This window comes from Lipomyces tetrasporus (genome assembly GCF_029532465.1).
Source record: "Lipomyces tetrasporus strain NRRL Y-64009 chromosome Unknown POJ06scaffold_15, whole genome shotgun sequence".
NCBI lineage: Eukaryota > Fungi > Ascomycota > Lipomycetes > Lipomycetales > Lipomycetaceae > Lipomyces > Lipomyces tetrasporus.
The window spans coordinates 46,442-73,185 of NW_026611610.1; the positions used below are offsets into that span (position 1 = coordinate 46,442).

At 47.7% G+C, this 26,744-nt stretch overlaps 10 protein-coding genes across 10 annotated transcripts; 3 read left to right on the forward strand and 7 right to left on the reverse strand.

Moving 5' to 3' along the window:
- Nucleotides 1–399: 399 nt before the first annotated feature.
- On the reverse strand, nucleotides 400–1,516 carry POJ06DRAFT_47716 (histidine phosphatase superfamily). The gene has a single exon (XM_056191099.1). It carries the CDS (start codon nucleotides 1,309–1,311, stop codon nucleotides 676–678), a length of 636 nt encoding a protein of 211 aa, XP_056039951.1. The 5' UTR covers nucleotides 1,312–1,516; the 3' UTR covers nucleotides 400–675.
- Nucleotides 1,517–3,903: 2,387 nt separating this feature from the next.
- On the reverse strand, nucleotides 3,904–6,757 carry POJ06DRAFT_287398 (WD40-repeat-containing domain protein; the record flags this gene model as incomplete). Its single annotated transcript, XM_056190260.1, has 9 exons — nucleotides 3,904–4,367; nucleotides 4,420–5,029; nucleotides 5,078–5,534; nucleotides 5,581–5,738; nucleotides 5,796–5,938; nucleotides 5,991–6,120; nucleotides 6,167–6,270; nucleotides 6,319–6,469; nucleotides 6,529–6,757. The coding sequence occupies 9 exons, from the start codon at nucleotides 6,755–6,757 to the stop codon at nucleotides 4,094–4,096; spliced, it is 2,256 nt and encodes a 751-aa protein (XP_056039952.1). The 3' UTR covers nucleotides 3,904–4,093.
- A 296-nt stretch (nucleotides 6,758–7,053) lies between these two features.
- Nucleotides 7,054–7,716, forward strand: POJ06DRAFT_284082 (uncharacterized protein; the record flags this gene model as incomplete). Its single annotated transcript, XM_056190150.1, has 3 exons — nucleotides 7,054–7,365; nucleotides 7,416–7,616; nucleotides 7,675–7,716. The coding sequence occupies 3 exons, from the start codon at nucleotides 7,054–7,056 to the stop codon at nucleotides 7,714–7,716; spliced, it is 555 nt and encodes a 184-aa protein (XP_056039953.1).
- Nucleotides 7,717–8,489: 773 nt separating this feature from the next.
- POJ06DRAFT_263992 (uncharacterized protein) lies at nucleotides 8,490–9,672 on the reverse strand. The gene is made up of 2 exons (XM_056188960.1): nucleotides 9,118–9,672; nucleotides 8,490–9,061 (listed from the first exon to the last, which is right to left on the reverse strand). The coding sequence occupies exons 1-2, from the start codon at nucleotides 9,601–9,603 to the stop codon at nucleotides 8,798–8,800; spliced, it is 750 nt and encodes a 249-aa protein (XP_056039954.1). The 5' UTR covers nucleotides 9,604–9,672; the 3' UTR covers nucleotides 8,490–8,797.
- A 44-nt stretch (nucleotides 9,673–9,716) lies between these two features.
- Nucleotides 9,717–11,284, forward strand: POJ06DRAFT_263994 (DnaJ domain-containing protein). Its single transcript, XM_056188961.1, has 3 exons — nucleotides 9,717–9,982; nucleotides 10,033–10,488; nucleotides 10,534–11,284. Exons 1-3 carry the CDS (start codon nucleotides 9,797–9,799, stop codon nucleotides 11,074–11,076), a joined length of 1,185 nt encoding a protein of 394 aa, XP_056039955.1. The 5' UTR covers nucleotides 9,717–9,796; the 3' UTR covers nucleotides 11,077–11,284.
- A 198-nt stretch (nucleotides 11,285–11,482) lies between these two features.
- Nucleotides 11,483–12,160, forward strand: POJ06DRAFT_284084 (coiled-coil domain-containing protein-domain-containing protein; the record flags this gene model as incomplete). The annotated part of the gene is made up of 2 exons (XM_056190151.1): nucleotides 11,483–11,917; nucleotides 11,966–12,160. The coding sequence occupies 2 exons, from the start codon at nucleotides 11,483–11,485 to the stop codon at nucleotides 12,158–12,160; spliced, it is 630 nt and encodes a 209-aa protein (XP_056039956.1).
- A 725-nt stretch (nucleotides 12,161–12,885) lies between these two features.
- POJ06DRAFT_47805 (uncharacterized protein) lies at nucleotides 12,886–15,031 on the reverse strand. Its single transcript, XM_056191100.1, has 2 exons — nucleotides 14,482–15,031; nucleotides 12,886–14,427 (listed from the first exon to the last, which is right to left on the reverse strand). The coding sequence occupies exons 1-2, from the start codon at nucleotides 14,813–14,815 to the stop codon at nucleotides 12,926–12,928; spliced, it is 1,836 nt and encodes a 611-aa protein (XP_056039957.1). The 5' UTR covers nucleotides 14,816–15,031; the 3' UTR covers nucleotides 12,886–12,925.
- A 2,700-nt stretch (nucleotides 15,032–17,731) lies between these two features.
- POJ06DRAFT_287402 (uncharacterized protein) lies at nucleotides 17,732–18,928 on the reverse strand (the record flags this gene model as incomplete). Its single annotated transcript, XM_056190261.1, has 2 exons — nucleotides 17,732–18,612; nucleotides 18,656–18,928. The coding sequence occupies 2 exons, from the start codon at nucleotides 18,926–18,928 to the stop codon at nucleotides 18,214–18,216; spliced, it is 672 nt and encodes a 223-aa protein (XP_056039958.1). The 3' UTR covers nucleotides 17,732–18,213.
- Nucleotides 18,929–19,928: 1,000 nt separating this feature from the next.
- On the reverse strand, nucleotides 19,929–22,481 carry POJ06DRAFT_287412 (uncharacterized protein; the record flags this gene model as incomplete). Its single annotated transcript, XM_056190262.1, has 6 exons — nucleotides 22,025–22,481; nucleotides 21,846–21,958; nucleotides 21,548–21,787; nucleotides 21,064–21,501; nucleotides 20,174–21,009; nucleotides 19,929–20,113 (listed from the first exon to the last, which is right to left on the reverse strand). Coding segments are annotated over exons 1-6 (1,893 nt in total), but the record flags the coding sequence as incomplete, so codon positions are not given.
- POJ06DRAFT_47826 (putative NADH:flavin oxidoreductase/12-oxophytodienoate reductase) lies at nucleotides 22,438–24,380 on the reverse strand. The gene has a single exon (XM_056191101.1). The coding sequence runs from the start codon at nucleotides 24,144–24,146 to the stop codon at nucleotides 22,770–22,772; it is 1,377 nt and encodes a 458-aa protein (XP_056039960.1). The 5' UTR covers nucleotides 24,147–24,380; the 3' UTR covers nucleotides 22,438–22,769.
- Nucleotides 24,381–26,744: the final 2,364 nt, after the last annotated feature.

Sequence of the window (26,744 nt, forward strand, 5' to 3'; positions counted from 1 at the left end):
TCCGGTATCGCAGAGGAATGGCGTCAGATGTTCACTTGTACATGCAACTATACGAACAAGAATCAGCAATGGGATCTCAGGTAAGCACAAGAGAAAAACTTGTAGTAACAGGCAGATTAAAATTGTCCACTGACTATCGTCTTGGGGTTGAGTCGGTGCCTAGCTTATCTACTTATTGTAAGCAAATATACCATTTAAGCGCAGTTGTGTGTCTTTCGTGGATGTAATGGTCATGGCGCCCAGTTCGATGGGGGGAGACATACGCAATTTCAGTATGGCCCTTCTTGTGCTCCATCACGGACGTGCTATTCTTCCAAAGACCGACGACTGGGACCGGAGCGACAACGCGGAGAAGTAGTTCCATTATCCAGCGTGATAAATTTGTTAGCTACACTATTGATCAATCGGAGAGAAGGCGCACAGAACCAGCCTTGGGCTTTGATTTATTTGATTGACGTTTCCATAATCATATTTAATCTGCTAGATACTATCAGCGTAGATGTAACTCCTGCCCTTGGAAAACAGTGCCTCTCTACGGTTGATTGAGAGTTGGAAGTTATTAAGCCAAGACATAATCTAAACAATAACCCTCAAACTAATCGTCAGCCATTCCTGAACCGTGCAATGGGGCAGCCCAGTTGTCGGGCAAAATCAACCCAACTCGGAATCTTTCGGCTAGGTAGAAACCAAGACCACGTTTCCTTCTTCACCTTGCTCAATCGAGTAGCTTCTCCACCCAGCCTTCGGCAGATCTATCTCTGGATCTCCTGACAAAACCTTCATGAAAACACCATGGGTGACGACAACAATGTCTCTCCTATTACGATCTTTCAGGGCTTCAATGTTGTCTGCCAAGTACTGGCGAACATTCCTTGCCCTGTCCTCCACTGCGTCAGGAGAGTAAAGACCTTCCTTGACCTGCCATCCCGCACCTAAGCCAGAAAAGTCCAGGCTGGGAAATGTCGCCTCCAGCACCCGTGGATCAGAGCCGGTGTCGCACGGAAGAGCGCTTCGCTCTTGGAGGCCAGGGTCCAGGACCAATTCTGCTCCGCCGGCAACGCCTTTTCCAGAGCCTTGGTCAAAGTAGCGCTCATCGAGAACGTTCGCAAATGCCAGGAGGGTGGTTTGTATGGTTCGGCGAAGGGGGGACGTGACGATCAGGCCGACTTCATCAGAGGCGGGGAATACGTTCGCGAGTCCTTCCGCTTGTTGTTGTCCAACGAGCGTGAGTTCTGGATCGAGACGACTGAAGTCGTGGTCCGTATTGTGAACCGCTTCGGAATGCCTAACAAGGTGGACCCGACCAGCCATGATTTATTGACGATGCAATGGTGCTGGAATCTTAAGATAGTTGGTTTAGAGACAACAGCTGATCGGCTGTATTTTAGTCCACAATTCCGTTGTCACGTCATATGAGGCGCACAATAACGTAATAGTTGGTAACTTATTTATTTTAGTGAGCTTGACAACGCTATCCCCTTCGGGGTTAACACTCGCTTAAGCTAAAGTCCTGTAGGCATCTAAGGGTATTGTAGAACTGTCAATCCATTTGCAGGAACACGACGGTATGATAGCAGAGATAGCCAGTGATTTAGGTTGCCCATTGCATTCGTATCCCATAGCAACAACAAGTCATTGTCTGTCTGGATTGGATTCGATCCTTACCGCTGCTATCATAATATTTGGGACCAGTAGACCATGTGCTTGTTCCGAGTCGGAAAAACTTCGGCCATTGCTTGATGTGCAATTGCTGGCCACGATTGCGTGCTTCCGCACTTTGAGCTAACACCGTAGCAGCCCAATTGAAATCCATCAGGTCGACTCACTACTATCCTAGCTACCTAAGGTGCGAATCAAATTTGCATGCAGGCTTTACATAGTGCACGATTTAGCCTTTCGCGTCATTCACTCTCATATTTCCCACCGCAAAATGGCCTATGTCTGGAGTAATTCCCACTTTTTAACCCTGATATGTTCTCAGGCATAGAGACATGTAATACGTCAAAGGGCGAGAATCTTCAACGCCCGAAACCACCCAAAAATTTAATTTTGCCGCAAACGCTCCGGATTTAAATTTGCGTTTGCTTCACGAATACGCGCCCGACCGATCGCGGCGAGTTAACTCCAATCGTCAATGGCTTCCAGTGTCCAGCACATCGATACTGAGGAAAAGACAACAGTCGATACTTTGATAACGATTTGGCGCGCGTTCGTATTCTCTCATGTTCGAGTATTCGAACCGCAGCCATGACGCGATTCGGATAGCCCATGCTCTGACCCCAACGGAATGTCGAACGATCTCTGGACGCATTTGACAAACAGTGATGTGAAAGAAGGCAGCTCTCGCAGTTTTTGTCACCTGTTGGTGGAACGTTGACTGAAGTTACGAGTTTGAGAGGATTCACCCCAACAACATCTTTAACTTGGGACGGCGTTGCTGAACGCTTTCAACCACTTGACCTTTCTCGACGAATTAACGAGGTGGACGCGTCCATTTTATGTCGATATCCTAATTAATATGAGGATCAGGGGGGAAGAACGCCTACACCAACTAATAGAAGCACAGCTTCCAGGCCAAAGGATTTGAAAAACATGGTATAGACTAAGTTCTACGTTAATGGAGCCTCGCTAATGCTCATCTATATAGTTGCTAGTCAGAGATGGCCGGTTTAGTGCCGTGGGAGGGATAATGGATAATACAGGACCGATGCCAACCACACCGCCACCTAATGGCATGGCAACGCTTCAATTGAAATACTAGCTGGCCAAGGCATCAACGATCCATCTAATGCACTATTGTTAGATCGACTACTCTTCAGGTTTTTGACGCATTCAAATTTGGTCTGGAATGTCAAAATGACCGGTACTATTTTAGAATACTGTGCCGACGTGGTCGCTACCTCCACCAGTTTCTCGCCACTTTGAGGGTGAAGAACTCTTATTTGGCAAAGGACCTGAATATGTTGCATTACCGTCAGCTCTCCTTTGCCGTGTCCAGTTGGCTGTCGGCCGTGTATTACGTGCTAGTGGGGCAGCAGAAAGTATAGATAAGATTCTTGAAGACGAAGAGGATCTTAGTTGCGGAAACCTGGAAGGTGACTATGGGCTTCGAGTTGGTGCCTCGTATCTTGAGAGAGAATTGAGAGCTTTGCAAGGTCTTGACGAGTTGGTTAGGGATCACCTATAGCACAAACGTGGCGTCGCAATAAGCCACAAAAATTTGGTGCGCATTGTATCTCATATGACACTTCGAGATTTTGCAAAGCCATTCAATAGGTACAACAGTCTTGGTGCTCCAGCCTTGGGTGGTATAAAGCTAAATGGTCAAAAATATCTAGAGGTGTTTTCCGATTGCCGTTTTGGTTAATTAAATACAGAACCATGGCTATTGGAACTCACACGATGGATAACACAAGACCGGCTACAAGGAGGAGAGAGCAGAATAAACGTGCGCCGGATTTATTTGAAGCAAGTCCTCTAAATACCCTGGAAGTCTTGCAGAGAATTGCGAGAGTACAGAGAATGACTGATGAGCATAGGAGCGTTCAAGATGTGAGCATTTAAAATGTTTGTGCATATACGGCTGGTCCACTGACATTCACTATCTCAGATCAGAACCGCGAGGAAAATCCATTTTAATCATTACCAGAGAATCTTACAGCAGATGCTATCACAATGTAGGAAAGACCTTGTCACAGCGGAACACCGGGAAAAGGCTTAACGACTGGAGCAAACATTTTCTCTTGACGCTGTCAATACCTATATGAAATGGCAGGCACTGGTGCGAGAGATCGACAATTGGCGCCCGTTTAAGACTTCACCTTTTTTTCCTTGCGCCGACTGTGTGGAGGAGATGCCAATTCGCTTGACAGTTTGTACTACGACCCTGGCCAAAGTAAGTCGGACTGGCTAGTTAGTGTCATTCCTTATACAGGATAATAACGTAGGCGTCTGACTGTGTCATACTCATCAATTTCTCTCATAATTAAGCAGCGCACAATCCGTCAGGCTCAAGTGATTCCGCAAAATTTTATTCACGAGCATTCTCGTTCACGAATAGATAATACACTCTCTTAGATTCATATGCAACGTTCTACTTTAACAGATGTAGCACATCGTCCGATGCAGTCTCTATCCTCTTCTCAACACCAATCCTGCTCTTCAAGTCATGCACTATCTTCGTTCCATCTAGACTCTTCCCTGCTTCAATGATTTCTGGACTACCGACCGTGAGTACAGTACCAAACGCCACGATGAGCCGATATGCCGCTTCAGGATCTTTGACAATTGAAAGATACTCCGTGATTATACCAATCACTGAGAATGCGGTTTCAAGATCATTGTCTGACACCACCAACACAGAAAAACTAAGGTTATTACGTTAGTACCAATTCCACTAAATTCACAGAACATACGCACTTTAAAACTAAAGTCGCCAACGCCACCTCAGTTAACTTCGAAATGCTCGGTCCAATAAGCGCTCTACAGTGATCAAGGATCGTTTCTCGAGTGTCTGGCTGTTGAATAATACTCTTCCCTATCTCACTCTGAAATAGGTTGACAAACAATCTTGTAGCCATCATCGCATTATTTGAAACATCAAATATACCGGGAGTATTGAAGATAACTGAGAGAATCTCTGACACAGTCCCGCCATCATCAAGTTCACCAACCACAACTCGGAGAATGTCAAGACCACCGAGTTTCTCCACTGCCGGCCATTGTCTAACAATCCTCAACGCGAGCGAAGCAACCTTACGTGCAGACTCAGAATCTAAGCCGCTGTCGGATGCCGCCATAAGCTTCGAAGCTTCAGAGAGTTCAACAGAACTAACAGTCAAAGAAGGATCCTTTGTTGCATTGAATTCCTCGATCTTCTTCATCAGCATCGGGACATTGGCCTTTTTGATATAAAGGAAGGTCTTCTGAGGAAATAGAGAGAATCTGACACGTTTTGGCTCTGATGCTACTGGCACTTGTTGTGAAGATGTCAAGGAAGAGCTCTGCTCACCCGGAATATATCGAGAGCCTAAATAGTTAGGACTTGGAATTTCAAGAAAAAATCATGTCAGCATACCATACGGATCCTCCAACGGTGTCTGCGTTCCAATCTTCACGCCGCCGGTATTCTTCTCAATGAACTTCGCCGTCTCGTCCAAGTATGACAATGGAAGCTCGTTCTTTTCCAAGAACCGTTGAGCAGCCATATAAGGATTCTCAGTCGCATTGTACGGTAACTTCAATGGCGGAGCTCCTTCCTGAATATCGACATCAAACACATAATCATACTCTTGCCCTTCGTAGATCTGCTTCTGTTGACTGCCAACACCACTGACGACCTCGCCAATCTTAGCCCATTTTTCGCCAGTCCATTGGTACGCATCAACGGACGCATAAGCTGTTTTCACCATGATAACTTGGCCAATTTTTGTACCGGGAACTTCCAGAGCCTCGTGACTTGGGAGCTTCTCCTTATTGATGTTACCTACTTCGTTGGTCGATATGGCATATCCCGCCACTTGCTCATCGAATTTCTATGCTAGTGAGACCTTGCCATAATTCTAAAGACATAAAACTTACAGCTATCTCTTCCTTCGTAGCCCAAGATGTCTCACTCCGTGAAAACACGCGTACAGTACCGTCACTTCCGCCAGCAGCGATGTCACCGTTCTCAGAATTAATAGCTACCGCCCATACTGAAGTGCAAGGAAGGCTAATCGTTTGGACACATTCGCCATCTAATTATGTGTTAGACACCATCCGAAGCATTCAGTAAGATATCACCTGATGGCAACCTTTCCAAACTCGGACTGATCTGTCTTCACTACAGCTAACGATCTCGTCAGTTGCTGGCGAATACGCGAGAGAATAAACAAAGCTGGAGTGGCCGTAAAGTTCTGCGACGCAAGATCCTTTGAAATCCCAGATTCTAACAGACCTAGTACAATTAGTCATGAAGACTTCATTATATCCAAATATCACGAAAGTACCCATCGTTGCTACAGCTAGCAAACCTGTCGTCACGAATTCGACAGATACAGCGGACCACATCTGTATGTCCAGTGTATACGCGAACTGTTGTACCACTACTCCATAGTCGAATTGTTTTGTCGGCCGATCCTATAATTAGTTAGTGCAGTCCGTTCACAATCGTTTTACGACGCACCAGTAACATATTGATCCTGCGCCACTACCAACACTGCCCAAACGGCTTGTTCATGTCCTCGAAGTATGTACTTGCATTCTCGATCAACCCACACCCGCGCAGTCCTACAAATTAGCATGCTTATGCTACACCGAAAGGTATAGCAAACTCACTTGTCCCAACTGCCACTGATCAGCACGCCAGAATTGTAATCGAGCGCACAGACATTTGAATCATGTCCCTTTAGGACATACTCGGGAGGCTGATTCGCACCCGGCGGACTCACCGTAATTTCTTGCGCAAGGCCTGCAGACGCGATCAACTCTATAGGGGAGGTGAATTATGGATCGACGACAGTGATCTATAGAATTAAGTCTGCTTACTTGTATCCTCCATCCAGGCGATGCTGTTCAAGTACTTCGGCGACTGATATGTCACTTCTGAGCCCCACTCGACGCCATACTGACTGCCTGCGCTCCCAGGCAGATGCTTCCATGTTCTCAGAGTGCAATCTCGCGACACGGATGCGATAAGTCCTGGTTTTGGAAAGATGACACCGCGCACATCGCCCTTATGTGCCTCCAACGTCCGCGAGAGCTTAAAATCTGGCATCTGAATTATAACTGTACTACAATTTTAAGAACATACACAAGAAATATATTGTTTTGGCGTCAAACGGAGGTACAGCACTTTGAGTTGCCGCGATCCGAACCCCCTGGAGGTTCAGGAGCTTTGGGGGCAAAGGGTCACCTCAGGCGTCCCGTGATGTTGTTTACCCCAGCCTGACACTGTTCTCCTACACAAAACAGATTCACCACTAGTATGAATATCCGTGTATTTCTCTATCACGTTCATTGACATCGACCGCTAATTTCTTGCTGTTGATATACTGCAAGCTTATGGAATCCATGGATGAAGAAGCTATTCTCTCGTTTCTTACCGACAACGCCCAGCTTTCTGACATTGTTACTCGCCAGCAGTTTATTGCAATCTTCCCTAAGGACAAGCGAGCCGACCCAGCCGTGGAATCGTTGTACCAAGACCTAGCAGAGACACGTGCTCGGCAAGTCAATTCCGTACGAAAAAATGTGCGATTGGAATGTGCAGTTTCGTCACGCTCCATGCAAGTCGATCTTGACAATGAGCTCGGGGATTCGCCAGAGGTCGTCGATGGCGAAAACGAAATTGAAAATATTTACTCCGAGATTATACCCCCAAGGGTAAAGATCCATTTATTATGCGTTAGGCTAAGTTAAGCTAACGTTTACAGGTACCTCACAAGTCGACTCTTACAGAAATGGTTTCGCGTATGCAAGACGCAGTTTCGAATCTCGCAGCCGAACTTGACTTCATTGGTCAGGATTCGAAACGCATGATTGAAGAGACTGGGGCTATTGTGGACTCTCTCAGTGATTTGCGCTATAAGAAGCTATCAGCCGGATCAGTGGAGCAGTGCCTCTCGGGACTGGTGGTAAGCGGGCTTGTCTAATGTTGTCAGTGAGGAATTGCGTCTAATATAAAGTTTGTAGGACTTGTATAGTGCACTACCTGGAAGCCATACGGCTACATAAGGCAACGTCAGATCCTTGGACCACGTCCGTGAGGTGGGACCGCGTCCGTGATTTACCTCGAAATGCCATCACAACTCCGATCGGCGAGACGATCGTGGGGGTACGGTAGTTATGGGACACGTAGATGGCAACAACTGCACGGAAAGTGCTAGAGAGCAATTTCCAAAGTGCTAGAGAGCAATTTCGTCGGGGGTATGATACTGCAGACTCGAGAACGCACACTGCAATTGAATTATTCACGCCAGCACGTCTAGAACGTACGGGAAAAACTGGGAGTTAGTAGGCTGGATCCAAATCTTAACTCACCTGGGTCGACTCTACGGGTCAATATATACCCGCAACCTGGCTTACCGTCTCTATACGAGAACGGGGGTGATGTCGGCGCAGACTTCAATGCCTCCCATGGTGAAGTGACATCTCCTCGATCCAAAGTAGCATGGATCAATGTGGAAATCCTTAGTCATACAATGATTAATTAAATTGGAACTCGCCTACATGAATCAATCGTGAAGTTCTAGTTGCGCTTATGAAGGAGGGGTCCCTCCCCTCCCCCTCTCTCCCTCTCGCCCCTACAGCCTAACAATTCACTGCTCAAATCAATTGCGAGTGGATTGATCCATAGCTCTAGCAAATTACTGCTGCAGAATGTAGGAGTGATTTGATTTACTACTGGGCTTAATGGTATCTGGAACTTTGTAGACTTTGCCACCAATAGAGCTGAATTTCTGAGCGCATAGGAATGCCAGCTCTTAAAATTATCCTGTCGCAGAAACGGCATCGCAATATTCTCTATTACATTAACCATACAAATAGGGATAAACTCGCTGGGTCCAAGTCAGACTGAGGACCTATCTACTCTTGTTGTGTGCAAAAGGCAAAACTTATCAACCTTTGCACTTTCATTCTAAAAGTAAGCATATAGTTCGCGATCTCGACTTACAGGTAGTTTTCTTTGGAAAACCCTATATTGATCCCAAATATCTCACAGAAACTGATCTAATTACAAATAATCCGTATCCAATGCTTGCAAAACCAATCCCAGAGATGCAAAGGTCTGGTGCCCATTAAGCGGGTTGAGCACTTAGATGTCATGCTGACTGTTCCCGACGCCTTGTCTCCTCCCTTCCCCTTGAGATTCACTGCCTTCTTTTTTCTTTCTGGGAGGGATACGTCCAATCTTCACCCATGTATCCAAGATTCTTTCGCGCCGATTCTGCCACCGCAGGAGGAACTTCTGGTATTCCTCATCAGTCAGTGGCTGCCATTTGCTCTTCAGAATTCGCCGCACCGACTCGCCGGATATGCCAAAGAATTTAGCAATTTCCGACGATTTTATCTCTGGATGCTAAAACATGAATTAGTCCCCACTGTCGCGCTTCGCAAGCAGAATGCAAGTCGTACCTCGTCCTTAAATGCCCTCAAAGCTACCCTTGCTTCTGGAGACAATTTCTTTCTTGGGTCCCACTGTGCACCACCAATCTTTTCCCTGATTGCTAGCTGATGTTTCTTCCATTTTGGCAGCTTCGGAATTTTCCGCCAGTTGGAGGGTAGATTCAGCTCGGCCTTCGCTCTGTTCGAAGCTCGAGAAGCTCCCGGCGGGACAAATTGTGGCGTCGGCAGGTTCCAACGTCCCCGGCGATCTGGTGGCTTTATAAAATCAATTTCTGATTCGGAAACGTCTGAATCTGTGGGAGTCCCTGGATCATCGCCTTTTCGTGGTTGCAGACATCGGCATGATGTTGTTAGTGTGCGCGTCGAGCAATTTGCAACTAATGGCCAGCTCTTGAATGCAAGGACCATGCAACGAGTGTGAGAGAATGCTGCACTGGTTATCCGCATATGTAGTCGGAATGTAATAGGATAGGTGTACTTTAAAAGTGTATACATTGATAATGCGACATCATCGTTGTGAGTGATTCTGACAATTTGACCATAAATTATCTCTAGAAATTTCAGTTGGGAGGAGAGATTGGGAGGAGAGACAAGGCTGGAATAAATTTCTCAATTTGTCAAAAACCTGCTGTCGTGATTATGTCATGGACTACCTTGACTCCGCAAGTACGCATAATCCAATGACAAGATGAAGACCTGCTACTACGAAATACTGGAAATCAGTCGGGATGTGTCTCCAGATGAGATCCGCAGGGCGTATAGGCGACAAGCGCTCTTACTCCACCCCGATAAGAACATGCACAGAGTCGAAGAAGCCACTCAGAAATTCGCACAAGTGCAAGCTGCGTACGAGATTTTATCAGATCCGGATGAGGTGCATTCTAATTCATATTTTTGTGAGACAAATTGCTAATCTCTGTGAAGCGAGCCTGGTATGATTCTCACCGAGAACAAATTCTCCAAGATGAAGCACCAACGCTAAGCGGCGGATTTGCTCGTACGTCGACATCGTCTGCCGGGACAACGACGCAAGATATACTGCGCTTCTTCGACCCAGGGCTATTTTCCATTATAGACGACTCAGAAATTGGATTTTTTACAATCGCACGGAAAGTGTTTGAACAATTAGCCGAGGAGGAGACAGATGCAGACGACAGCAGCATACGACTACCTGGTTTTGGTGATAGCAGGTCATCATGGGCAGACGAGACAAAATATTTTTATGCCGCATGGAATGGCTTCTCGACTAAGAAATCATTTGACTGGTTCGATCAATATCGTCTTGCCGACGCTCCCGATCGAAGGGTTCGACGTGCGATGGAGAAAGAAAATAAGAAACTGCGAGATGCCGCAAAGAAAGAGTACAATGACACTATCAAGGTGTGTCTGGCCCGGTGAATTTATGACTTATGTTGACAACAGTAGGCTTTTGTTGCTTTCATTAGGAAGCGTGATCCACGATTGAAGCAATCAGCCGCACAAAATGAGCAGCGGCAGCACGACATGGCGACTAAAGTCAAAGAGCAAGCAGCCAAAGCGCGTGAAGCCCATAGAAAGCGATTCAAAACTTATGAGGATCAGGATTGGACTACTCCGGATTATGACGAGCAGTTCTGGGACGAGGAATATACTACGAAGCCTAAGAAGGAAAAGGCTAAAGACGAGGATGCTGAATCTGTCACACCCGCAGAAGCTGAAGCCAACGGTGACTATGATGATGACGACGAAGACGAGATTGTGGTTTACGAGTGCATATTTTGCAAAAAGACCTTCAAATCAGAGAAGCAACTTGGCGTTCATGAACGGAGTAACAAACACCAGAAGATGGTCAGAGATGTGATTCGTCGAATGAAGAAGGAAAACGCTGAAATAGGACTTGATAACGCTAGCGAGGATGAGTTCAAAGATGCACATGAAGACCTTTCTGTTGAAGATTTGGCAGAAGAGGTGTCTCAGCTGTATACATAATTGGTTCTTTTCGGCCCGGAGTTATTGTGCGGATATAGTGTGTCGCATGGTTTTGGTCATAGATTAGGAGTTATGCAAGGGATTTTCGATTGAGCGTAAAATGGCCCAGTATTAGTATTTTCGATAAAAGGTCGTCTGTCGTCCAGTTACTAGTTATAGTACAATACGTAGAATATCCGGGATTGTTAATGTAGCAAGTTATATGTTGGATAGACAAGCAGCACGAGGATGACCCTGCGGGTTAGGGATCGCCAAGGGTGTGACGATGTCCAAAAAGTCATAGTAGGTGACAGTCTGTATAGCAAGAACTGGGCCTGCTCATAGTTAAGTCAGACGTGAGGATGCTTATCATGCATCTCTAACTATCCTAACTCGAGCCATTGAGCCCTCTCGTTTGCCGGAATCCATGACTAATCCCGCCGTGCTATCGCAACTAGCACTACCACAGAAATCTCAACCTCCACAAGCCCGGCACCACATCACGATCAAAAACCGAAGGCTGTACTATCTTCATCGTCATACGCCGTCTTACTTCCGGCGAACTGGGCTGGCTGAGGCAGATCCTCTGCTTTATGATCGACTGATCCGGCAATTCCAAACTGCAGAAGAGCGACAAGCTGAGAGCAAAACGCGCGGATGGGCGGGTCGGATGTATGAGGATTTAATGCGAGCGGAACGCAAACTTGAAAAGGAAAATGCCAACAGGGCTGAAGAGGCTCGAAGGCGAGATCAAGGCGAGCCTGCGCTGGAGGAAGTTGAGGACGAAGACGTGAAATCCAGAGAGGAGGGCGAGAAACAGTGGCAGGACATAATGACGTTGCGCTTTTTGGAAGGACTGGATGTGAGAACATCATTTACCTGCTCTACTGCCGAGGTGCTAATAATATAGACGGACTTCAATTACGATGACGTCGATTTTGATGATCAATGGGACGATCTAGCTCAACTCGCTCGCGATAGGGAAGACGAATACTTTGACGCCGAAGAGCCGACATGGCATGCGGTCGAGGAGAATGGTGACCAGGGCGACGAGATATCAAGTCGACTTGCACTTAAAGGCGAAACCGGAATTCAAGACTTTTGACTTTTGGAGCGTGCTCAGAAGAAGTTGTCAGAGACTCCCAGTGACCTTTTTCGCGGCCAGGACTCTAAATCAACATGAGAAATTTCCGAAAGCCTTTACGCCGCTTCAGTCTGAATGGATTTTGATGCACTCTCGAAGAAGATTCGCCGGAAAGCTTGATCTGGCTGGATACCGGCCCAGGGTTAGCCGCAGTGAGTATTCCGGATGGATAGTTATTGATACTTCGCACATGTCATCCGCTGCATGCGAACGGCCGCTAAGCTGTAATCAATCAAAATTGTCACACATTCCTTGTATGATAGGCAAATGATAGGCATCAGTCACTGAATCTAAGTCGAGTCTTCTCGGAAAGATGGAATGTATTTTAATCAATGTGGACCAAACGAATCTAAATGTCCATGCACTACAAGTCCTGGACACTGGTACTCGAAGTACGGGTGAGTTTGCGCGTATGCTTGTCTAAAGTCGAGGGGATGTCGAGTGTCCTGGAATTCAAGGCATCGAACTTTTCTTGGAACGTGACATTTCGAAAGTAGCAGTAGTGAGACATGCAGAGATGATGAGGAGCTGAGTGTTAAACCTTGCGCGATATGTGACTCATGAACGGGTTACTGGGAATTTCCGACAGTATTGAGCACATTTATGAGAAATATATGTTTTGACTGTCGCGTAAGGAAGTCAGACAGAATCAATTATGACAAGTTACCCTACAAAGTCTACCATTCAATTATGAACTCCAAATGCTAGCTCTGCTGGGTATGAACATTACTGTTTCTGCTGCTGAGCCCTTAACCGTACTTCTACCGCTCTCGCCCTTCTTTCTCGCTCTATTTTCATCCGCGCCTCAGGTGTCAGTCCGCTTAACAACTGCTTGTCCTGCCCCACGCTCGTGACAACCGAGCTAGCAAGTTTGCGCCCGCCAGTAGTTGCCGCATTCTGGTTCGCCGTGATTCCATTCCGTTCAAGCTTCTTAACCTCCTCGACACGTTGTCGCTCTGCAGAAGCCTTTTCCCGCGCGTCGCGGGCCGCAATATCGTCTTTCGTAAGTGCACTGCTCACACCACTCTCGGCCCAGTTCCATTTCCGTTCACCGAGCTCCGCTCGTGCTAGACGGAACGCATCACGAGTTGCGCGATCGCCACTGAGCTCCCATGATGTCCGCCCTTCGTCGTTGCGGTCCGTCGGACTAGCTCCCAGCGCGACCAACAAGAACGTGACCATTCTAGCGAGTGACAGCGACGCGGCAAGATGCAGCGCTGTCGGCGTATGATGATATTGCTCCGCTGGCTCGAATCGGAAGTCCGGCGACAACTGATTTGATTTCAGGTACGTGGCCAACGGATTAGTCCGCGACTTCTTCACTAATGCCACAATCTGCGACGTGTGCAACTCCTCCGGTGACAATTGTTTTAATGGTTCGGGTTCCTTACTTGGTGCCACTGGCCCTGTCTCTTTCAGCTTGGGCTTGGGCTTCGGAGGAGCAAATGCTTCCTTCTTCAAAATCTTCGGCCGTGTCAACTCCAACCAAACCCGCTTAACCTCACTCCCCGTCGCTCGTCTTGTAGAGAAAGGAATGCCCTTGACTCGTTTATCCCTTGAGCCAATGACAGCTCCCTCATACCCAACTAAAATTCCACGGTTCTGCCTGCCATTGGCTCGCACAAAAATATGTTCCGCGCGGTCAAGATATGGCTTCCACCCCGCCAACAGCTCTCTTACTTCCTTCTCCAACGCAGCTTCATTATACCGCCGCAAATTAGAGCCAGCTGAATGCGCTTTTCCGTGAGCGTTGTCACTGGCACTTTGCGAACCTCCCTGTTTCCGACGGGTCGTATATCTGTGAAACGTCTTGTGTTCAACGAACACGACTGGGTCTAACTTGTTGTGTGGGCTTAATGCGTGTGAGATAATCGCGCCCGCAAAATGGCCTCCTCCGAGCATAAATATTGCCGACACCGGGGTTGATGGAGCTTTGGCCTGTATTTTTGGAGCAAGTTGTCGACTTCTGATGACGTCTAGTGGTGCAGCATCTTCGGGGACTGGGAACAGTGTTGAATAGATCGCGAAGACCTCTTCCGGCGGTAGCATGGACGACTGAAATAAGTGGTACGGTGAACGAACTGTGACGGCATCGTAGTCTGGCTCTTCTTGAATTGTGGCGAGCGCAGTCTTCGCAATGAGACTGCTTACTTTATCAGCAGTTGAATCGGACGGTGAGTCGGTTTCTGAATCGCTCGAATCAGATCCCGATATTGATTCCTCCAGTTCTAGATCTTTGTCAACTTTTATCGCGAGGATAACGCCCAAACAAAGTATCTCACCATCCAGCATCACTTCAAACTCGGGCCCGCCAACGGCTGGCAAGCCCAAGACCTTTCTCTTCACGTTAAATTTGTGATAATCGCTCTTGTAATGATCTCTCTGCTCTTCTGTAGATGTGGCGTTGTAGTTGCAAGTATTACACTGCTTGCTCGTGCACTCCGACGACTGAGGAGGTGGATCTGACGACGGCGTGAGGCTTGACTGTATCGGCAGTGCTTGCTGTTCAGACGTTACTGGCGCTGAACTTGTTGTGTCGAATGATATCGGCACGAGCGATGACAATAAGGATTCTGGTAACGCGTAGACATAAAATGGCGACGGACTCGAAGTCATTATGTCTGAGTGCCTTACTACTCACTAAGCGAAGTCTTGCAATACCATATAAGCCCTTCGGACTGAGACTGCAAATGGAAAATATAGATCTAGCTGGAAACCTTCTCTCGCTTATCAGACTCGCTCATGGGCTGATAATCGAACGGCGCGCAGTCTTAAGACTCGAATTTGTCACTAAAAATTAAGCTTTAGGTTTATAGGACCCGGCCCAGAGCGACAGAAGGGACTAGAACCACCAACCGATTATCGCGTTTGACGGCTATCTGATCATATTTCAGTATTGCTTTAGAATCTACTGAACCATATTTTTCGTTTGATGCCAGTCTCATCTTGTCGACTGACTGTTGAAATCAGTGGCCAACTCTAGAGGAATTACCAGCCCTCTTTCCTGCGCTTAGGTTCGCTCTATTTTGAAGTGGGACAACGATACAGTTGATTAATTACCGCGGGTTTTCCATTCTACTTGTTTCCTTATAAGGCAGTAGTTAACAGCGCAACTTGAAGGAAACAGCTCAAGAATGCCATTGGCAGGCTTGTATGGTCACATGCGATGACCATCTAGAATCAATACGATGTCTTACAATTGAGATGGGTTCCCTATGGCCATCGGGGCCCGTCCTGCAAGAGTTCTAGCGACTCAAGACACAATAAGCAAGTATACTGCGGCCCTTGACCCGAGTCTCGCCATCTGTTTGGCTGCGAAGCAAAAGCATTCTGCGGCGCAACGGTTCGAAAGAAAATGAAACAATCTGAATAGCTATGTAGCTTTTAATAATAACACATGCAAGTTAATACCGTTACTGTAATATAATCATCGAAGCAGTGCTAGTCCAGGCCGCGCACACTTTGCTGACAGCCAGCAGCCAGGCTTTCTGTTCCATGAATACTGTATTTTTATTCTGTTCCTTTTTGTGGAAATCATTTAATAGAATAGAACGCAGGTACATTTTTGTTGTACTATGATATTAATGATAACTGATAGACTCAAATTAGTATTGGAAACAAAGCTAATGAAATATTAAGCCATTGGCTGTATTTCTGCACGGCCAAGGGAAGAATAATAGCATTTATAATCTGGATGCTCAGGACTATAACAAGCATGCATCGATGAAGACCTGCCAAAGGCGCCGAAGCAACTAGCCTAATTTTGTTCAAAAACCTCGAACGGTGTAAGAAACTTAGTGGAAATGTTTTATAATTACCTCTTCTAGATTACAGCTCCGGGATCTACACCCCTTTGAATACGTGGGCCGGCTCCCAGCCTCATGTACAAACTGCCGGATGAAACACAAAACAACAAAGAAGCCACGAAACAGACACTCAAGCGCAAGTCGGGCGTCCGTCTACAATCCCTATCCTATCGCCTGAAAGACTCTTAATTCCCTACTGAGTCGATGTCTTATTTCCACGGCTGTACCGCCAAAGCCATGGCCACGCGCGTATTGTCTTGCTTGGTTGGCATTGAGCTCGACCATACGTCATCTAAGAACCCTATCCCATAACCAATGAAGCCGAGTCCACCACAAAGATTCGACTGAAAGAGGATCACTGCATTAATTCCAACGTTGTGAGCGCTCTGACGCTATTTGGATGTGCTCTTAGTCTCGAAATATCTCTTCCTTTTGAGAACTCAGGATCGACCTCGATGGGTAATTCCTGTCACAGGTGATTTTGCGCAACTGTTGAGCCATATTATTGCCTAACAGGCCGTTTTCGACAGTTTGCGACTACTTTGGGAACGTTTGGATGACCTTTCTGCAACAGTGGTCCAAAATGAGTAGATGACTATCGAATTATTTCCTTGAGCTCAACTTCAACCCAAGACACAGACCCTCCTACGGCTTGGATAGCAAAGAATAGCAGAGGCCTTATCAATCTTTAGAAATTTAGAAAACTGTAGAATAGGATAGAAGATTTACAACCAAAGAACCTCGACATAGAACCCCTACGAAGTAGGGCTGTCGGCGGATGGCGGATATGGCAGATAATCGAATAATTTCCTAACTAGGAAAGATCGAGAAGTTAGTTGAGCGTGGAAGTTATCGGCCCTGAGCATTCGACCAGGACAAGGGGGTAAGACTTTGCGGAAGCATCTCAAAGGTTTCGTAGCCGCGTGCCAAGAGAGCCGCAAAATGGATCTCGGATGCAAATTGGCCATTAGAGGCCCTGAGACGAGGCACAAATTTCGTCTGCATGTAATCCGTAGATAGACACCGAAGGATAGATAGAGTCGTGGTAGCCTGCATATCGCCCGAGGCGAACACAGACACACACCCACAGACTGTACTGTAGGAAAACTATGGCTCCTGCTGAGGATCATACTCGATTGCACTGCCTGCACCTTTGCGCCGAAAATGCGACGAAAACTAATCCTGACCCAGGTCGCGAAGAGGCGCCAGCATTTCTGCCTCATCAAACCGACCCAGATCAAAGTTAGAGAACAGAGCCCTGTGTGGTGGGACAAATCCGAGGTACTTTGACGTCTGAGCAACTCAGAATCTGCACATACATGATATTCTCATAATTTTATATAAACTGTGCTCTTTAGCTACTCTTCAATACTCAAGACACTTCCTGCCTAAAATTACACAAGTATAGATGGATGATTTGCATTGGTATTGCAGGGCCGGATCGGAGTGCTAGACAGCCGATGTTGACCGGTCCCGGTCAGAAGACACCGGTTCCGGAGCATAGCAGAATCATTAAAACGAGGGTAACGCCAGATACTAAAAGCCACACCAGCTACTCTGGCGGAAGATCTACTTGAACAGGGCTTGGATATTGTGACTGTTGGTCGGGGCTTCCAAAAGAATCCTGGTTTGGTGTTTGCATGGGCCGATGAACTTGGTGTCACGGTGCAAACTCCGAACCAGATTCGGTGGGCATTTGCTGGTCGTGGCAAACCGGGCCAAAAGGCTTCAAAATAGACCTCAATTAGATTCGTACTGGACTAGTTTAGAGCATATCATGGAATAGATATAAGCCATTTTGACGAAGCGATCTGTTGTCTCCGGTTGTGATCTACATAGGATGCTCCGCCTTCATCTCTTAAATTCCGTACGCGTTCCTGTCGAAATCAGGTCTCGCCAATCGCTTCTCACTGCTGTCGCTCATCTCTCTTGTAACAAGCATAATTGCTGCCTTAAGTGAACTGGGATCGCTTGCGACAGCACTCAGCTCGGGACGTCTTCCAACAAGAAACTTCCGGTTCCGCTTGGTGACCAATTTGCGGAGGCCACAAACCTTGCCTGCCTATCTGTGGCATCGACCCTTTCCGTTGGTTGGAATAATGAGCCTTGGGGGCCAGCGCGTGATACAAGCTCGCAAACCTCTCATACGGAATGCCCACGATGCGGCTTTTGGAACGCAACCTCGTCGAGAAGACTGCGCGAGGATTCCTACGTCATTAAACCGATCCATATCAAAAGTTGGAGAACAGAACAGTAATCAATCTCCCATCCCTCCTGCGACAATCTCATCCTCCTTTGGGCCTTCGCTCCCGCTGGCGCAGGGCTTTCACGCTTCCGACCACGTTTTCCTTTGACCGCCGCGGCGTCTTTGGCAGCTTCTTTCGCAGCACGTTTCGCTTGTGCCTCGACAATGTCCTCATAGCTCATCACTTTCGCCTTCCCTAATATCGTTAACTTGGTCGATTTGCGACATTTGCTTTCGTTGTTCTGTTGGAACAAGAGTCGATTTTCATCGAGAAGGAGGGCACAGTCGGCAAAGGATACTTGGGCCGCGTTAGCCAGCTTCTGCAGGCGCAGCTTGCTCGTCTCATCAAGCGTATGAGCATCCTGTTCGATTAGGCTACGAAGCGACGTAAGAGCCTCTGCTAACTTCGCCTTGCGGACAAGACCCCATCTTCACCTCATCGGCTTTCGGAACGGTTAGTTCGGCGAGTGGCTTCTGGATATCTCTGAGTACCCTGTCTGGGTTGAACGAGCACAAACCGGCCTTTGTCCACCCTGCTTTAATGTTTCGTGGAGTGAGCGCCTTTTCCCGTGCAGGGCTGTAGAGAGACGTGAAATGCTCCTTGCCGACTGTATTTGCACCTCCTCGATACAGTCGTTCAACCTGGTCGCGATAGGCTGCCTTCAGTGGGCCAAACATTCCGATGTCACAGGGCTGGAGCTTGTGGGAGGTGTGAGGGGATACGGCACAGAATGATGTTGTTTTCAAAACAATACTCCAAGATTTCAAGGGTCTCGTGCGTCCCGAAGCCATCGCAAAATCAGAATCCGTGGTTTCTGATGCGCCCGTGCTTTGGTTTGGGGATCAAACACGCGTATGAGCCAGTCCAAGCTGATATTGGAGTCGGTGTATCCAGATTCGGAGCACACCTAATGCCATCCAGGAGTGGGGTACGTGGTCCAGTTGCTTCGATGGGTTGAGGCTGGCCAGATGATCAGTGGGAGCAGTGGGAGGAGAGACCTACCGTCTGCAGATATGCACTCGATCGCAGTCACCATCGTCCGCTTGACACCCGCACCTTTGTAATCTCGCGGGTCGTCCTTACCTACTAGGACTTTGAGGGAGCAGAGCATGCTTAACATGACTCCCGTTTTGTCCATATTATAGACATTCTCCGGTTGTCAAACCAGTGTGTGATCGTATCATAGATGTTGATATCGTGCCGATTCCAGTCTAGGCCTTGACTTTCTCCGGTTTGAGCTCTGGATGGCGTTTATGGAATGCCTGAGGCCAGTTCTTGCCTGGAGGGTCGATCGCTTCGTCCGTCGTGGAAGCCTGAACGCGGTAAACAGCGTCGACTCCGACGTGCCCTGTCCACTGTAGCAAAACACCGAGGTACCCCACTGAATTGTGATACCAGTACCGAAATAGCGTAACGCCGGGTGCTATTTCACCGAACCCTGTGGTCAACAAACTCTGTCAAGTACAATACCGCTTAGGGAAAAGGTACAAGAAGAAGAACAGAAGTCGTAATTGGAATGAGCAACGATGAGGACTTGAGGGGGTTCAATGGGTATACAGACTCAAGGTAGCTAATACATGGGCGGGAATGCTAATCTTAGAGCCACTATTATAATTAGAACAAAGTTCCGAACAAAATCAATGATTGAAAAATTTCCTGTACCACTCAAGCCATCCAACTCATACTCGACCCAGCCACATCCCAATTGTCACTCAGTCCTAGCCCCAGATCTCCCCAAAGCTCATCATTCAGCAAAAATTCCGGTGCTGCGGAGAAATTAGACAGCGCGCCATTGGGAACCGAACTCGGAGCAGGCGGAGCGTCGAGTCTAGCAGTCGCACTCGAGGGTATCACGGTTTCTGCTCTACCGTTAGCGGATACATGCGTGCCAGAACGCACAAAGAGGTGGGCGAAGGGCGTACCAATATCCGTGGCAGACGCATAGTGCACGCAGTCGGGATCAAAGAATTCCTCCTTCCAGCATCTCATAGCATCATACCATGGACCTGCCGAGAGACGGTTCCTCACACGGAGAGTAATATTAATTGTTCCATCATGGTCGCGGAACACCTTCTTGCTCTTCCAGATCCGCTCCGCTAGGGCAGCACATCTCTCTGCAAGGTCCCCTTTCTGAACGGAGCAAGACCGTGCGAAACGAACGCCAGCGTCAAAGAGACCGTATCCGCGAGTTTGGTCGAGATACCCTGCGAACGGACCTTTGAGGATACGAGCCATGCTGGCCAAGCTCAGTAATGTGACTGTTAGAAGAAATCGGGTGCATATTCGGTGTAGGCCGTAGTCCCTGTCAAGGTCGCGGACTTGTTCGAGGACGCTTGATGTGGCGTTGAAGATCAACATGCAGGATTGCAATTCCAGAGCTGTTGCGGACTTGTAAAAGTGCATCACGAGAATATCTTGACGAGCACAGGCTATGTAGAGGCGGTCCCAAACTGAGCGAAAATCAGCATATGGAATCACATCTTGTACTTGGTCCGTACTCGACGACGCAAGATTCTCTAAGCTATCCAACTCTGTATTAAATCCCTTCAAAAGAGCGTCCATTGTACGCTCCTGCTGCGGAGTCATTGAGAGAAGCCCGAGATCCAGTAAGGTTTTATGGGCGCGAGTGATGATGTTGCTGATTTGAATTTGTATTCTTAATGTCACTGGTAGCTTCTCCAGTAAGGTTTTGAAGTGTATTTGCTCGCTATAAATTTCGAATGAGACCAAGTTTGCTTGCCCACTACCAGAGCACGTCCTGGCGATTACGATTAGCAATGGTAGCTGTGGGGTTAATTTCAGGGTGGTATACCTTTGGTATGTAATGACAACATACGCCCACATCTCCGCTCTCCGTACGAGCTCCTGTTCAGGTAATTTGAGGTACGTCTTTGAAAAGTCCTGGCTAAAACTAGGTGCATGCAGACCACAATGCATCGCCATATGAAGCAGAGTACCGCCGAGAACAAAAGATGGATCACGGTAAAAAGGGCCGGCAGGAAATGGCCAATTGAGAAGAAGTATCAGTCCTTTCACGCGTTCGATCGGTTTGGTTCGGACGATTATCGACTGCAAAGCAAGTTGAGTCACTGGTAGAGCTAAGGCTCGAGTCAGGGTAGGTTGTCGGGTGTATCTTCGAGATCCGATGGAGACGACGACCCAGAACAGAAATGGAGCACGTTGGTAGCATGTGTTTGGGGTTACGCTAGGATCGAGAATTGGGAGCATGGAATGATAGTCTTTGAAGTATCTGTGTGGCATCAACTGCTAGTCCATCAAGAAACGAGAGAGCTTACAGTTCAAAGCAATCATCAATAATGCCAGGGGCGAGCTCAAGTCCGTCAATAGTCCTCGACAGCGTCGGATCATTATCATCAGACGGTTCATTACGACGCATTATCCTGGCCGTAGGAATCCGCGAGACATCGATATCCTCTTCCTGACGTGGAGGCGGAGGATTGCCAGGTGCTGCTGGAGAAGCAGAAAATAGCTGGCGTTTTAAAGCAGTAGTCTCTTCCTCAAGTTCCTGTAACCGTCTACACAACACGGACAATTAGCTCTGTGACAGAAACAGGAGCGGTTCAATAACCATACTTCCGCTTATGTGTCCTCCTGAACGGCGCCGAAAAGACGCATGGAATCTTCAACCGGCGGCAGCGCGAGCAAGCTGGCGAATCTAAGGTACCTCGATCTCCCTCGCACCGCATCTATTCTGGCACTGTTAGCCTATATGGAGTTGGTGGCGGCGAGAGACCGGACCCTGTCCGTCAGACCTTTTGTTGTCTACATTCAGCGCATGCTGTTTTCTTCCGGACTGATGCGGGTGGGGTCTGCTGGGGGTGACTATCCTCCATTCTGGCAGCTTGACTGAAAATACTGTCTGTTTTGACACTTTTGGATAAGCAGTCACCAAATCGGCGGACTGGAATTGTTGGAGTAACATGGGAGCACTTAACACACGCCACGTCTGGTTATCCTAGGCGAAGCTGAGCGAGAGTCGGCTTTCTTTAAATCGAAGCTGAATTGAACATATTCTTATGGACGGGTACGTTAAGAAAAATCGAGACACCTTCCTGTTAAACGGGTTGGATAATCTTTTGATTGTGATCTATCTTGTAGGTTGTACGGCTTATATATTGCTCCTGCGGCTAAGCCTAATTGAGCACCCGCCACAGCACGAAAGATGACTGACTAATCTGGCGTTCAACAAGTCTGCCGTGATTGGATGCCTAAGAACTACGTCCGGGGCTAACAAGATAAACACGTGATATTGGATCACCTTTAGAAGGTAGCAGATAGCTTGTAGAGATTGTTAAATACACTGTAATCGTATCCTGGGACTGTAGCACGTTGGATTGCAGGTCTTCAAAGGAATGGAACTAGTTACGTTATCTATCATGTGCCAGTTGGGATTAAAGCGCACCGAAAGACTAGAAGACTTCTCTGTTTTTGACTCTCTGGCGCATAAACTCCGAAGCCGTATGCCCTGCGTGGTCTCGTGCATGAGGGTCGACTCCTTCAAAATTGAAGCCGAGTAGTGACTCTCATAAACTGACTTGGCCACCAGACATCCACACCCAACTTCCACGCAACCTTCAGCACCCACTCCGGTTCCCTCAGGAACTGCCTAGCGACCAGAATAACATCGGCCATGGGCTGTTTACCGTCCTTGGCATCGGTCATCTCCTTCGCTGCCTCAGCTTCCTCGTGGATACCGTTCTCGAGCTGGGCGACGGTTCCGGCCTGCTCGACGATGTCTCTCGCCTGCTCTGCTTCCGTGATCAGGCCAACAGCGCCGATGAGAAGCTTCAAGTTATCGGCATGCACGGCGTTCCTGATACGGTCGGCGATCTTGACCTGGCAGTCCTTGGTATTAAACCCGTCGATACGTTGGTCGGGATGGTTGCCGCCGCTGCTGACGTCCAACAGATCAACGCCCAGAGCAGGAAGTTGTTTGGCCACCTTGATCGTTGATTCAACGTCCCACGATCCTAGTTCCTTGCCTAAATCGGTATCTTCCATAAATTCGGTTGATGACATGCGAAGGAAGAGCGGCGTACTCGCCGGAATGACGTTCCTGATCGCCTTGATAACTTCAAAAAGAAGTCTTGTCCTATTTTCGAAACTACCGCCGTATTCATCCGTCCTTCGGTTAGAGATTGGCGACAGGAATTGGTGCAGAAGGTACCCGTGTGCAGCATGGATCTCAATTACGTCAACTCCAGCCTTCACACTCCTATCTGCTGCCTTTGCAAAATCCTGCACAACCTCCTTAATCTCTTGCGTCGTCAAGGCCTTAGGAGGCCAGAATCTGTTCTGCTCACTATCGAAAAAACCATCCCAGACTTGACCTACTCCGCCGGAAGGACCTTTCACGTCGTCCGGCCAACCACCAATATCTTTGTCAGCGCGCTTGGACTTTCTGCCGAGGATTGTCGATACCCAAGGTGCAGCGGTACTACTCTTGCGACCAGCGTGCGCTAGTTGTATGCCTACGAGAGCACCTTGGGACCTGACAAAGTCGGCAACTCGCTTCAAGCCTTCGATTTGCGCATCGTCCCACAGGCCGGGACAATTTGGTGAAATTCTCCCGTTAGGCTGAACACCTGTAGCTTCAACGAAAACTAGAGCCGCTCCTTTGATAGCATAATGGCCCAGTGTCGCAACATGCCAGTCCGTTAGGGCACCAATCTCAGGTCCAGATGGTGCTGTGGAGTACTGGCACATAGGTGCGACGATGATGCGGTTGCGGAGAGTGACGTTGCGAATTTGGAGAGGTGTGAATAGCGTCGGTGTTTTTGAGGAGAGCTCCTTTGGAGTGCCAGGCGAGTGTAGATGTTGCGGCGTAAAGTAGGGTATGTCCGGTACCGGGGTGTTGAGGTTAGATGGAGCCATTGCGGTGATCAATTGGTTTGCTTGGACGATTTAGAGAAAGGGGAGTATTCTTATACGCGCCATGACTGCAATTCCAATACGGAGTTGGTGTCAGAGGGTCTCGTCGCCAAGGCTACTACTATGATACCTAATTCTACTATGCTCCGGAACCGGCGTCTACTGACCGGAACCGGTTAATATCGGCTGTCTGCCACTCTAATCCGGCCCTGCAATATTAATAAAAATCATCCATCCATAAACTTAGTTTCTGACAATTGATTATTAATCCAACCCTTTAAAGAATTTCAACTGATATTTGATCAGATTGTTCCACAGTTGTAATAATAGCCTTGGCGTTTGATGCTCAGGGTGGACGCCGGCTCCTACCGCTTTCCTAGTTAAACTATCCGTGCATTTGGCCCCGACTGCCAACCCGTTATGCTTCCACTGGCCCGTGCATCGTCTCTCTCTATTATCAACTAACATGCATATTTATATTTTTACCCTAAGTGAGGCAACGTTTCAGCTTCTTCGTTATCCGTGGAGGATAGATAAGGATTTTGTTATATATAAGGGGTTTAGACTTTGAAAAATAAAGGACAGTAATCATCCGCATCTCTTTCCATCAACTGGGATCTCTCCAGTTGACACTCTCTCTCTCAAAAATCGGCTCAAACAATCTAACAAAACCACGCCTTCTTCCTGGAATGCCTTGCATCTGCCTAACCAGCTGTTCGAAAGTCCACCCAACCTCCATACGATTAGCAATGGTAGCTGTGGGGTTAAATTTAGGATGGTATATTTTTGGTATGTAATGACAGCATACGCCCACATCTCCGCTCTCCGTACGAGCTCCTGTTCAGATAATTTGAGATATGTCTTTGAAAAGTCCTGGCTAAACTAGGTGCATGCAGACCACAATGCATCGCCATATGAAGCAGAGTACCGCCGAGAACAAAAGATGGATCACGGTAAAAAGGGCCGGAAGGAAATGGCCAATTGAGAAGAAGTATCAGTCTTTTCATGCGCTCGATCGGTTTGGTTCGGACGATTATCGACTGCAAAGCAAGTTGAGTCACTGGTAGTGCTAAGGCTCGAGTCAGGGTAGGTTGTCGGGTGTATCTTCGAGATCCGATGGAGACGACGACCCAGAACAGAAATGGAGCATGTTGGTAGCATGTGTTTGGGGGGGATCCAAGGTGCTTGCATCGCCTTCGCATCGCATCCATTCTGGCACTGTTAGTTTACATGGAGTTGGTGGCGGGGAAAGACCAGACGCTGTCCGTCAGACCTGTTGTTGTCTGCATTCTGCGCATGCTGATTTCTTTCGGACTGATGCGGGTGGGGTCTGCTGGGGCTGAGTATCATCGATTCTGGCAGCATGGATTTCGAATCGGATAATGGAAGGCCAATTTGAGGTGGTTTTGACCGAAGGAGGGAAAAGAAGAGTCGCAAGTCTCACCGGATCGAGGTGCGGTTTTAGAGAGGTGACCACGGATCAATCACAGTTGAGCTGGGAAGGCTCGGTGTCGCAAGAAGTCCACGAAGGCTTTGACCGACTCCCACTTGACTGAAAGTGTTCTCCGTTTTGACAACCTTTTGGATATGCAGTCACCAAATAGGCGGACTGGAATTGCTGGAGTCACATGGGGATTCTAAAATATACGGTTGCTTGCTTCCCAGTTCTCGTAACATATAGTGAACATTTGACACCTCATATACACCGAGTGAAGGGTGTTGTCATCATATGAACATAAGCGACCTAGTCTTTGCGGTGAGACGCATCTGATTACCCTTCTGGATTTGATTTGCGAGGGATGATCGGTTCTGTGGTAAGACCCCACAAGAAGAAGTCCCCGCGCTTGTCGCCACCACGAACATGGCCTGCGAGCCGCAACATTGTGTCGGGAACAGAAGTTCCGAGTGTGTGCACTGAACATATGGCTCGGAAACTCTTTGCATATCGTTCAGCAGAGAGATGATTCCATTCGGAAATCTTTACCAAACGAGTATGCTGTATATAGCTTGAAATACATATATGGACGTCGTGGGTCCGAGGTCTTGACAACATCGACAAAACATACAGGGTTTCAGAATCCTCTAATACTCAGCCGGCTGCGACCGACGCGATATCATCACAGGCGTCCCAACAGTGCCCCTACCGTAATGCAGAGCAGCGGACGGGACGAGCTGCTGGCAAACAGGGATTGCGCCAACAAGTGTAGGACTAGAGTTTATAATTATGCATTTCCCCGCGGTTTGGAAGTAAGTGGCGCACAGTACCCTGTATGTCAGAATGATCTAAGATTATACTTCTAAGAAAGTCGCTCCTTGAGACTGTCTCGAGTATGCATTTGTGGGATATAGTTTCTATAAGCGAAGTATAAAAACCTCCAATAGGAAAGACTCGTGAAAGACTCGTAGAGATGTACTTCTGAGCGAGCCATCTTCTTGAGACTGTCAAGATCACGCATGACCAGTCCTGCCGTGATAGGTGGCGAACTAGTTGGTTCTGATTAAACCTATGGTCACAAGAAAATTATGTTACGTCGAAGATCGATTAAGCTTCATGTAGTTACTAATTTTGCGTATATAATAAGGCTGATAATCCTTTTGGCA

What these genes read in the sequence shown, in the direction of transcription:
- POJ06DRAFT_47716 (XM_056191099.1), bottom strand. Translation starts at nt 1,311, where the DNA reads ATGGCTGGTCGGGTCCACCTTGTTAGGCATTCCGAAGCGGTTCACAAT.
- POJ06DRAFT_263992 (XM_056188960.1), bottom strand. Translation starts at nt 9,603, where the DNA reads ATGTATACACTTTTAAAGTACACCTATCCTATTACATTCCGACTACAT. An exon ending in TGAGGGCATTTAAGGACGAG is followed by an intron (nt 9,062 to 9,117) that starts GTACGACTTGCA and finishes TTCATGTTTTAG; the next exon opens with CATCCAGAGATAAAATCGTC.
- POJ06DRAFT_263994 (XM_056188961.1), top strand. Translation starts at nt 9,797, where the DNA reads ATGAAGACCTGCTACTACGAAATACTGGAAATCAGTCGGGATGTGTCT. An exon ending in TTTTATCAGATCCGGATGAG is followed by an intron (nt 9,983 to 10,032) that starts GTGCATTCTAAT and finishes ATCTCTGTGAAG; the next exon opens with CGAGCCTGGTATGATTCTCA. An exon ending in AGTACAATGACACTATCAAG is followed by an intron (nt 10,489 to 10,533) that starts GTGTGTCTGGCC and finishes TGACAACAGTAG; the next exon opens with GCTTTTGTTGCTTTCATTAG.
- POJ06DRAFT_47805 (XM_056191100.1), bottom strand. Translation starts at nt 14,815, where the DNA reads ATGACTTCGAGTCCGTCGCCATTTTATGTCTACGCGTTACCAGAATCC. An exon ending in GTTTGAAGTGATGCTGGATG is followed by an intron (nt 14,428 to 14,481) that starts GTGAGATACTTT and finishes ACAAAGATCTAG; the next exon opens with AACTGGAGGAATCAATATCG.
- POJ06DRAFT_47826 (XM_056191101.1), bottom strand. Translation starts at nt 24,146, where the DNA reads ATGGCTCCATCTAACCTCAACACCCCGGTACCGGACATACCCTACTTT.